This window comes from Lithobates pipiens, unplaced genomic scaffold, assembly GCF_037356315.1.
Source record: "Lithobates pipiens isolate NorthernLeopardFrog02 unplaced genomic scaffold, aLitPip1_a1.2 Scaffold_22, whole genome shotgun sequence".
NCBI classification, from domain to species: domain Eukaryota; kingdom Metazoa; phylum Chordata; class Amphibia; order Anura; family Ranidae; genus Lithobates; species Lithobates pipiens.
The window spans coordinates 5780813-5792445 of record NW_027507784.1 but is presented as its reverse complement, the minus strand read 5'-3'; the positions used below and the strand labels follow the sequence as shown (position 1 = coordinate 5792445).

Sequence of the window (11633 nt, the reverse complement as noted above, 5' to 3'; positions counted from 1 at the left end):
GTAGGCGTGTAGTCAGTCTAAAACACCATATAAAATGCAGAATATTGTTGTCATGGAAATAACTTTTCTATGTATTAATAATAATAATAATTTGTCTATGTATTAATAATAATAATAATAATAATAATTGTTCTATGTATTAATAATAATAATAATAATAATTTTTCTATGTATTAATAAAAGAAAATCACCATTTAAAAACTGTGTTTTGCATTTACTCGAGTTATCTTTGTGTGATATTAAAATTTGTTTGGTGATCTGAATCGTTTAAGTGTAGCAAATATGCAAAAAAATAAAAATAAAAATCAAGAAGGGGGCAAATACTTTTTCACAGCACTGTAGGCGTGTAGTCAGTCTAAAACACCATATAAAATGCAGAATATTGTTGTCATGGAAATAACTTTTCTATATATTTTTTTATTTAATATTTTATTAGATCATTCTCAATGTAATATTATATATATATCTATATATATCTATATATATCTATATATATATATATATATATATATACATATATATATATATATATATATATATATATATATATATATATATATATATATATATATATATATATATATATATATATATATATATATATATATATACACACACATATATATATATATATATATATATATATATATATATATATATATATATATATATATATATATATATATATATATATATATATATATATACATATATATATATATATATATATATATATATACATATACATATATATACACATATACATATATATATATATATATATATATATATTTTTTTTTTTTATTATTATTTTATCTATCTGCTTTCCGTTGAATCAATTTCGGGTGCCCTATCAGTTTCCATTGAGAATTTTTCCAAACAAGAACCTCCTGAGCTTGGCACTGGCCTGGATAATGATGATGGACTCAGCTAGTGGGAAGGATATGAATATCACCCAGGCAGCAATGGTCACCAGGTTGTTAGTGTTGATTCCCATCATAAAGAACAAATTCACATCAATAAAGAAGAATATGAAAAGTATAAGGAAGAGGATCATTGTCTTTATAGCACTGATGTGAGCCCGGAACTTGGATCCACCAAAACCAGAATTATTCCGCTTCACCTTCCACATGTGCTTTAGAAGAGAGGACACGGTCACCACTATGGAGACCAAGGCCACCAGAAACGGTAAGCAGCACCCCAAAATGTTGGCTGCCTGGAGGAAAGCGTAACTGAAGGAAAATGTTGCACTGACCATTGCAGAATCACGGGAACCGTTCCCAAGAGATTCTTTCATCACGTTTATCTCAAGAGTCCAGATAGTTGGAAGAGTTACGAGGAAGGATGCAACCATTGAAAGATACATGGATTGATTGAAAGTCTTCTTTAACCGAGCAAAAACTGGGTGAGGGAGGTTGGTGATGCTGATACAATAGAACACACAGAGCCAGGCAGAAAGCCAATAGCTACAATATATCAAAGACGATGTGAGAAATATTGGTGGTAAGTAGACTTCCCGAAGAAGGAAGACTGGAAGAAAAAACGCAAAGGCGACACCCTGACCGGTCAGTGAGCATTGTAGAATAATATTCACCAGTCCTATGATGAGATGGATGAGATCAGAAGGGTTCCATTTCGGTCCTTGCCTCCGGCTCTTACCGTCTGCCAGGACAATCCCGATGTTTAATATAAAAGCCATGAAAATTTGTGGAAGAGTGAGGACTACAATGACAATCCACTGAGGGGACAACATTTCCTCGGATCCAGCCTGTCCCTTCCAGCGAGGAGAAGTGGCTGGAGGAGGATGGCGTGTGCCAGATGGAGGGCTTGGAGACGATGCAAATAACTTCCACATCTCAGTTACCAAGATTTGCATTCAAATGATAAAATTGGAGAGTGAGATTGATGTCTCCAAATGAACAACATGTGACAGATGTAAAAGAGATGACTCATAGTCACATAGTTACATAGTCACATAGTCACATAGTCACATAGTTACATATTGGCTGAGGTTGAAAAAAGACACAAGTCCATCAAGTCCAACCTATGTGTGAGATTATATGTCGGTATTACATTGTATATCTCTGTATGTTGCGGTCGTTCAGGTGATTATCTAATAGTTTCTTGAAACTATCGATGCCCCCTTGCTGAGACCACTGCCTGTGGAAGAGAATTCCACATCCTTACCGATTTTACAGTAAAGAACCCTCTATGTAGTTTAAGGTTAGACCTCTTTTCTTCTGATTTTAATGTGTGGCCACGAGTCTTCTGAAACTTCCTTTTGCAAAAAAAGTTTTCTCCCTGTTGTGGGGTCTCCAGTCCGGTATTTGTATATTGAAATCAAATCCCCTCTCAAGTGACTCAAAGAGAAATATTATTTTGCAGCTTTTGGATGGATGAAATCAAGCTGAAAATCCGGGATTGGGATCCAGCCTTGAAAATAAAATGTTATTAGTAAGGTTTATTTATTGCGTTTAATGTCAATGAGATTTACCCACTTCAGCCTCACTCTATACACTGGGTTGCACTCAGTGGCTCACTCACTGACATCCAACACCTCACGAGACATGAACTAACGTGGTCTAGCAGACTTGCATCATTCAAAATGATACACTTACCTCAAATAATATACCTATTCAGGACCCTCCATTCATGTACTGGCCATCGGGACTACTGGGAGATTCCCGGTGGGCCGATGGCTCATTGGGCCGGTCAGGTGAAGTCCTGGAGCCGCTCGTCACTGACAGTGAGTGATCGCGATTTTACTCCTGTCAGCAGGAGCAGCTCCCTCATATGCTGGAGAGAGCATTAGGCGTTATGCTCCCTCCAGCCTGCAGGGGGAGATAGACAGCCGGCCGACTTTCCTTCCTCTCTCCCCTATCACTTGTCATCACATGACTGGAGAGAGGAAGAAAAGAAGCTGCCTTCAGAACTCTGAGTACATGTGGGGGGGAGGGGGACACTCTGATGTAAGGGGGCAGCTGATGGGACTCTGATGTAAGGGGGGCTGGTGGTGGGACACTCTGATGTAAGGGGGCTGGTGGTGGGACACTCTGATGTAAGGGGGCTGCTGATGGGACACTCTGGTGTAAGGGGGCTGCTGATGGGACACTCTGATGTAAGGGGGCTGGTGGTGGGACACTCTGATGTAAGGGGAGTGGGTAATGGGACACTGATGTAAGGGGGCTGGTGATGGGACTCTGATGTAAGGGGGCTGGTGATGGGACTCTGATGTAAGGGGGCTGGTGATGGGACTCTGATGTAAGGGGGCTGGTGATGGGACTCTGATGTAAGGGGGCTGCTGATGGGTCACTCGGATGTAAAGGGGCTGGTGGTGGGACACTCTGATGTAAGGGAGCTGGTGATTGGTCACTCTGATGTAAGGGGGCTGCTGATGGGACTCTGATGTAAGTGGGCTGGTGGTGAGACTCTGATGTAAGGGGGCTGCTGATGGGACTCTGATGTAAGTGGGCTGGTGGTGAGACTCTGATGTAAGGGGGCTGCTGATGGGACTCTGATGTAAGCGGGTTGATGATGGGACACTCTGGTGTAAGGGGGCTGGTGGTGGGACACTCTGATGTAAGGGGGCTGCTGATGGGACTCTGATGTAAGGGGGCTGGTGATGGGACTCTGATGTAAGGGGGCTGCTGATTGGTCACTCAGATGTAAGGGGGCTGGTGGTGGGTCACTCTGATGTAAGGGGTCTGGTGATTGGTCACTCTGATGTTAGGGTCTGGTGATGGGTCACTCTGATGTAAGGGGGCTGCTGATGGGACTCTGATGTAAGGGGGCTGGTGGTGGGACTCTGATGTAAGGGGGCTGCTGGTGGGACACTCTGATGTAAGGGGGCTGGTGGTGGGACACTCTGATGTAAGGGGTCTGCTGATGGGACACTCTGATGTAAGGGGGCCGGTCTGGATGAAGTCCAGGGCCAAATTTCTGTCCCAGTCCAGCCCTGGGACCCTCCCCATTTCAAATCCCTTGGCCTATTTTAAATCCCTGCAGACCATATTCAGCAAATGTATCTGGAAAGGAAAGAAACCCAGAAGTGCATACTCGAAATGTATAAAACATAAACTGGCAGGCGGGGCGGGCTCCATAGATTTTGAAGACTACTACTTAGCATCCATATTGGCCCAGCTACCAGATGGGTTCCAGGCACCTCCACGTACCATATGGGGACAAATGGAAAACTCATCACTCTTATGCCCAAACCTACAAAGTTGGCTAAGGCCGCGTACACACGCGGGGACTGTTCGCCCAACTTTGTCCGTCAAACAGTTTCGGCAAACAGTCCGCTCAAAATTAGCATGGACGGACATGGCCACACACGACGAACGAACAGTTTGCTGAAACCGTGCGCGATGACGTGAACGGCACGTACGACGGGACGAAAAATACGACGTCCTATACACTGCATTATAACTTTCGGCGTGTAAATCCTTTCTGAGCATGCGCGGAACTTAGTTTGACGAACAAGCCTACACACGAGCGGACTGTTCGCTGAAACAAAGTTTCAGCGGACAGTTTTTCGGAATTTCCGAAAAACCTTGTTCAGCGGACTGTTCGCTGAAACTGTCCGCTGAAAGCCCACACACGGGCGGACTGTCCGCCGAAACACTGTTCAGCGGACAAAGTTGGGCGAACAGTCCCCGCGTGTGTACGCGGCCTTATGAGTACTCCCCTAGGCTCTCCTATTCCTTTGAACATATCACCTATAATGAGGGCATCTGCCCATGTATGGAAAAAACTAACGCAAATAGGTACTACTGACCTCGTTACCTCCAAATCACAAATACCAATAGAGGCTATACACCATCTTTCTATTGACCCATCATTAAACCACTGGTCTAAGAAAGGAATCAAAACCATACAAAATCTACTCCACGAGTCACAACCTAAATCTTTTTCCCAACTACAGCGTGAACATGACATCCCCTCCATAGACACATACACATATACCCATGTATGACACGGTTTAAACTCAATACCATTTCAGGGGTAAAACAATATTTCTCAACCTTTTTAATGGTGAAGTACCCCCGCAGGTCTAAAAAAATGTCTTAAGTACCCCGTCTCAAGAAAGTAATTTCTATTGTTTGGGTGTCATTGTTTCTGTGTGTGTGTGTAATGTCAGTATGTGTTTGTGATGGTTTTTGTTTGTTTGCAATATCATTGTATGTGTGCATGCTGCAATGACTGATACACACACACACACACACACACACACACGCCAGTGCCCATCAGCTCAACCTCACCAGTGCGACCTCAGTATTGCTCATCAGCTCAGCCTCACCAATGCGACCTCACCAGTGCCCATCAGCTCAGCCTAAGCAGTTCCCATCAATGTGACCTCACCAGTGCCCATGAGCTCAGCCTCACCTATGTGACCTCACCAGTGCCCATCAGTTCAGCCTCAGCAGTGCCCATCAATGCGACCTCACCAGTGCCCGTGGTGTATCTGGATAAAGAAAGGCCCGTAGACGTGGTGTAGCTAGATAAAGAAAGGCCCGTAGACGTGGTGTATCTAGATAAAGAAAGGCCCGTAGATGTGGTGTATCTGGATAAAGGAAGGCCCGTAGATGTGGTGTATCTGGATAAAGGAAGGCCCGTAGATGTGGTGTATCTAGATAAAGTAAGGCCCGTAGACGTGGTGTATCTAGATAAAGGAAGGCCCGTAGACGTGGTGTATCTAGATAAAGGAAGGCCCGTAGACGTGGTGTATCTAGATAAAGTAAGGCCCGTAGACTTGGTGTATCTAGATAAAGGAAGGCCCGTAGACTTGGTGTATCTAGATAAAGGAAGGCCCATAGAAGCAGTGTATCTGGATAAAGGAAGGCCCATAGACGTGGTGTATCTAGATAAAGGAAGGCCCGTAGACATGGTGTATCTAGATAAAGGAAGGCCCGTAGACGTGGTGTATCTGGATAAAGGAAGGCCCGTAGACGTGGTGTATCTATATAAAGGAAGGCCCGTAGACATGGTGTATCTAGATAAAGGAAGGCCCGTAGAAGTGGTGTATCTGGATAAAGGAAGGCCTGTAGACGTGGTGTATCTAGATAAAGGAAGGCCTGTAGACATGGTGTATCTAGATAAAGGAAGGCCCGTAGAAGTGGTGTATCTAGATAAAGGAAGGCCTGTAGACGTGGTGTATCTAGATAAAGGAAGGCCTGTAGACATGGTGTATCTAGATAAAGGAAGGCCCGTAGAAGTGGTGTATCTAGATAAAGGAAGGCCTGTAGACATGGTGTATCTGGATAAAGGAAGGCCCGTAGACGTGGTGTATCTGGATTTAGCAAAAGCAGTTGACACAGTTCCCCATAAACGTTTACTGCACAAAGTAAGGTCAGTTGGCATGGACCATAGGGTGAGTTTAGAGGGTGGTGATAAATGGGGAGTATTCGGAATGGTCGGGGGAGGGTAGTGGGGTCCCCCAGGGTTCTGTGCTGGGACAAATCCTATTTAATTTGTTCATAGATGACCTGGAGGATGGGGATGGGGGAAACAGTCCAATCTCTGTATTTGCGGATGGTACTAAGCTAAGCAGGGCAATAACTTCTCCGAAGGATGTGGAAACCTTGCAAGAAGATCTGAACAAATGAATGGGGGGAGGGGCAACTACATGGCAAATGAGGTTTAATGTAGAAAAATTTAAAATAATGCATTTGGGTGGCAAAAATATGAATGCAATCTATAGACTGGGGGGAGGTGAACCTCTGGGGGGGTCTAGGAAGGAGAAGGACCTGGGGTCCTAGTAGATGATGGGCTCAGCAATGCCAAGCTGCTGCTAACAAAGCAAACAGAATATTGGCATTAAAAAGGGATCAACTCCAGAGATAAAATGATAATTCTCCCCTCTACAAGACTCTGGTCCGGCCGCACCTGGAGTATACTGTCCAGTTCTGGGCTCCAGTCCTCAGGAAGGATGTACTGGAAATGGAGCGACTACAAAGAAGGTTGTGAGCACTGAACTTATTCTCTCGGAAAAAGAGACTCTTGAGAGGGGATATGATTTCAGTGTATAAACACCGGACTGGTGACCCCACAATATATAAATACCGGACTGGTGACCCCACAATATATAAACACCGGACTGGTGACCCCACAATAGGGAGAAAACTTTTTTGCAGAAGGGAGTTTAACAAGACTCGTGGCCACTCATTAAAATTAGAAGAAAAGAGGTTTAACCTTAAACTACGTAGAAGGTTCTTTACTGTAAGATCGGCAAGGATGTGGAGTTCCCTTCCACAGGCGGTGGTCTCAGCGGGGTGCATCGATAGTTTAACCACTTGAGACATGCGCTATAGCCAAATGATGGCTACAGCGCAGACCTCCTTTGCCGGGACTACGTCTATTGACGTCGTCCCGTGCACGAGCGGCCTGCGCGCCGCCTGAGGGGTGCGCGCGGCACGCTCTGTGATCGGCGAGTCTATGAGACTGGCCTGATCACAGATCCGAGCAAGGGGTCGATCCCGACCCCTTACCACGTGATCAGCTGTCAGCCAATGACAGGTGATCATGTGATACAACGGAGCCGGTAATCGGCTATTATTCCTCCTCGCGCTGACAGCGCGAGGAGAAAAAAAAAGAGCCGATCACCGGCGGCCGTGATCGGGACATTTCCAGTGCCCCCCTCAGGAATAAATAAGTGCCCCCCGTAAGTGCCACCCAGCAGTGCCCACAGTGCCACCCAGCAGTGCCCACAGTGCCACACATCAGTGCCCACAGTGCCACCTATCAGTGCCCACAGTGCCACCCACAATCTGCCTCAACAACGGTGCTGCACCCCAGTGCCACATATCCGTGCCCATCAGTGTCATCTACCAGTGCCCATCAGTGCCGCCCATCAGTGCCCAGCAGTGCCACCTATCAGAGCCACCTATCAGTGCCACCTATCAGTGCCCATCAGTCCCATCTATCAGTGCCACCTATCAGTGCCCCTTAGTGCCACCCATCCGTGCCACCCATCCGTGCCATCTTATCTGTGCCCATCTTTGCCCATCAGTGCCGCCTTATCTGTGCCCATCAGTACTGCCTTATCTGTGCCTATCGGTGCCACCTTATCTGTGCCTATTAGTGCCGCCTTAACTATGCCTATCAGTGCCCACCAGTGCAGCCTATCAGTGCCCACCAGTGCAGCCTATCAGTGCCCACCAGTGCAGCCTATCAGTGCCGCCTCATCAGCGCACTTCAATGAAGGAGAAAAATGACCTGTTTGCAAAATTTTATAACAAACTATTAAACATGATTTTTTTTTTTTTTGCATCTTTTTTTGTTTGTTTAGCAAAAAATAAAACTCCCAACTGTAATTAAATACCACCAAAAGAAAGCTCTATTTGTGGGAAAAAAATGATAAAAATTTCATTTGGGTACAGTGTTGTATGACCGCGTAATTGTCATTCAAAGTGCATCAGCGCTGAAAGCTGAAAATTGGTCTGGGCAGGAGGGGGGTTTAAGTGCCCAGTAAGCAAGTGGTTAAAAAAACTATTAGATGAGCACCTGAACAACCGCAACATACAGGGATATACAATGTAGGCTGGACTTGATGGACTTGTGTCTTTTTTCAACCTTCAACCTTTTTTCAACCTCACCTACTATCAGGGGCGGACTGACAACTCATGGGGCCCCCGGGCAATAGAAGATCATGGGGCCCCCTTGATCCCAACATTGAAGCTACACCTGCACAGGGGTACACTGGAGGGAGAACGCACACACACAGGGGGACACTGGGGGGAGAATGCACACACAGGGGGACACTGGGGGGAGAATGCACACACAGGGGGACACTGGAGGGAGAACGCACACAGGGGGACACTGGAGGGAGAACGCACACACATACACACACACACACAGGGGGACACTGGAGGGAGAACGCACACAGGGGGACACTGGAGGGAGAACGCACACACATACACACACACACACACACAGGGGGACACTGGAGGGAGAATGCACACACACGGGGACACTGGAGGGAGAATGCACACACACACAGGGGGACACTGGAGGGAGAACGCACACACAGGGGGACACTGGGGGGAGAAAGCACACACAGGGGGACACTGGAGGGAGAACGCACACATAGGGGGACACTGGAGGGAGAACGCACACATAGGGGGACACTGGAGGGAGAACGCACACACAGGGGGACACTGGAGGGAGAATGCACACACACACACACAGGTGGACACTAGGGTGCCCACGTGTCCCGGATTGCCCGGGATTGTCCCGGATTTTACATTTTTGTCCCGTGTCCCGGGCACCTTCATTCCGGGACAATACAGTGTCCCGGAATGAAACAAAACACAATCTGCTCCACGAGTCTCTCTCCCTCTCCCTGTCTGCCGCGGCGCCGCCACACACAGTCACAGACTAGTGTCAGAGTCGGACTCACACTACACAGGCAGCGCACAGGAGGAGGATGACTCACACATGCAGTCTGGTTGCTAGGCTAGGGGCCGCCCCGCGTCTAGCAACCAGTGACGTCAGCCTGATGGGCGGGCTGAGACGGAGCTGGTGGCACTGTCTGGCAGTGAGTGTGGGCAATGCACCCCCCCCGCAGGCCCCGCACAGTACGTACCCCAGCCAGAGTGACGCCACTGACGACACAGGGCGCCTCACTTAAATTAAAGTCTCCAGGCCAGTCAGCACTCAGCAGCTTCAGTCTCGTGTCCTCTCACTGCCTGTGCTCTCACTGAGATTCCCCCTCGATTCCTCCTCCAGAGCCCAGGCTCCTCCCGCCCACGAGGTCCTGCAGTTAAAATACAGACACTGACAAACTTCCAGGAGTCCAGGTTAGTGTACAATTCTGCTGCTGTCCCCCTCCCCCTCCATTCTGCTGCTGACTGTCCTCCTCCATTCTTTCTGCTGCTGTCCCCCTCCAGTCTTCCTCTGTGTCCCCCTCTTTTCTGTTGCTGTCCCCCTCCCTTCTTCCTCCGTGCGCCCCTCCGTTCTTCCTCTGTGACCCCCTCCGTTCTTCCTCTGTGTCCCCCTCCGTTCTTCCACTGTGTCCCCCTATGTTTTTCCTCTGTGTCCCCCTCTGTTCTTCCTCCATTTTTCCTCCGTGTCCCCCTCTGTTCTTCCTCCGTGTCCCCCTCTGTTCTTCCTCCGTGTCCCCCTCCGTTGTTTCTCAGTGTCCCCCTCCGTTGTTTCTCAGTGTCCCCCTCCGTTGTTTCTCAGTGTCCCCCTCCGTTCTGCTGCTGTCCCCCACTGTTCTTCCTCCGTCTCCCCCCCCCGATCTTCCTCCATGTCCCCCTCTGTTTTTCCTCCATGTCCCCCTCTGTTCTGCTGCTGGTCCCCTCTGTTCTGCTGCTGTCCCCCTCCATTCTTTCTCCGTGTCCACCTCTGTTCTTCCTCCATGTCCCCCTCTGTTCTTCCTCCGTGTCCCCCTATGTTCTGCTGGTGTCCCCCTCCATTCTTCCTCTGTGTCCCCCTCCATTCTTCCTCTGTGTCCCCCTCCGTTTTTCCTCCGTGTCCCCCTCTGTTCTTCCTCCATTTTTCCTCCGTGTCCCCCTCCGTTGTTTCTCAGTGTCCCCCTCCGTTGTTTCTCAGTGTCCCCCTCCGTTCTTCCTCCATGTCCCCCACCATTCTTTCTCAGTGTCCCCCTCCGTTCTGCTGCTGTCCCCCACTGTTCTTCCTCCGTCTCCCCCCCGATCTTCCTCCATGTCCCCCTCTGTTCTGCTGCTGTTCCCCTCTGTTCTGATTCTGTCCCCCTCCATTCTTTCTCCGTGTCCCCCTCTGTTCTTCCTCCATGTCCTCCTCTGTTCTTCCTCCGTGTTCCCCTATGTTCTGCTGGTGCCCCCCTCCATTCTTCCTCTGTGTCCCCCTCCGTTCTTCCTCTGTGTCCCCCTCCGTGTCCCCCTCTGTTCTTCCTCCATTTTTCCTCCGTGTCCCCCTCCGTTGTTTCTCAGTGTCCCCCTCCGTTGTTTCTCAGTGTCCCCCTCCGTTCTTCCTCCATGTCCCCCACCATTCTTTCTCAGTGTCCCCCTCCGTTCTGCTGCTGTCCCCCACCGTTCTTCCTCCGTCTCCCCCCCGATCTTCCTCCATGTCCCCCTCTGTTCTGCTGCTGTTGCCCTCTGTTCTGATTCTGTCCCCCTCCATTCTTTCTCCGTGTCCCCCTCTGTTCTTCCTCCATGTCCCCCTCTGTTCTTCCTCCGTGTTCCCCTATGTTCTGCTGGTGTCCCCCTCCATTCTTCCTCTGTGTCCCCCTCCGTTCTTCCTCTGTGTCCCCCTCCGTTCTTCCTCTGTGTCCCCCTCCGTTTTTCCTCCGTGTCCCCCTCCGTGTACATTGCATACCTGTCTAAACTGGTTACCACTGTTTGCATTTTTTTCCCCAAAAAATTGGCAAAAAAGGTATCAAAAACCATCTTTTTTAGGCGGGTGCGGGGGGGGGGGGGGGGTTGTCCCTGAATGGCAGTTTGGAAATGTGGTCACCCTAGTGGACACTGGAGGGAGAATGCACACACACGGGGACACTGGAGGGAGAATGCACACACACAGGGACACTGGAGGGAGAATGCACACACACACACACAGGTGGACACTGGAGGGAGAATGCACACACACACACACAGGTGGACACTGGAGGGAGAATGCACACACACACAGGGGGACACTGGAGGGAGAACGCACAC

The 11633-nt window shown here is 48.4% G+C and overlaps 1 protein-coding gene across 1 annotated transcript; it reads right to left on the bottom strand.

The window, feature by feature from the left end:
- Positions 1 to 853: 853 nt before the first annotated feature.
- Positions 854 to 1855, bottom strand: LOC143925265 (taste receptor type 2 member 9-like). Its single transcript, XM_077449855.1, has one exon. The coding sequence runs from the start codon at positions 1853 to 1855 to the stop codon at positions 854 to 856; it is 1002 nt and encodes a 333-aa protein (XP_077305981.1).
- Between the last annotated feature and the right edge of the window lie 9778 nt (positions 1856 to 11633).

Bases quoted from the DNA above. Each gene is read 5' to 3' on its own strand.
- LOC143925265 (XM_077449855.1), bottom strand. From the start codon at position 1,855: ATGTGGAAGTTATTTGCATCGTCTCCAAGCCCTCCATCTGGCACACGC.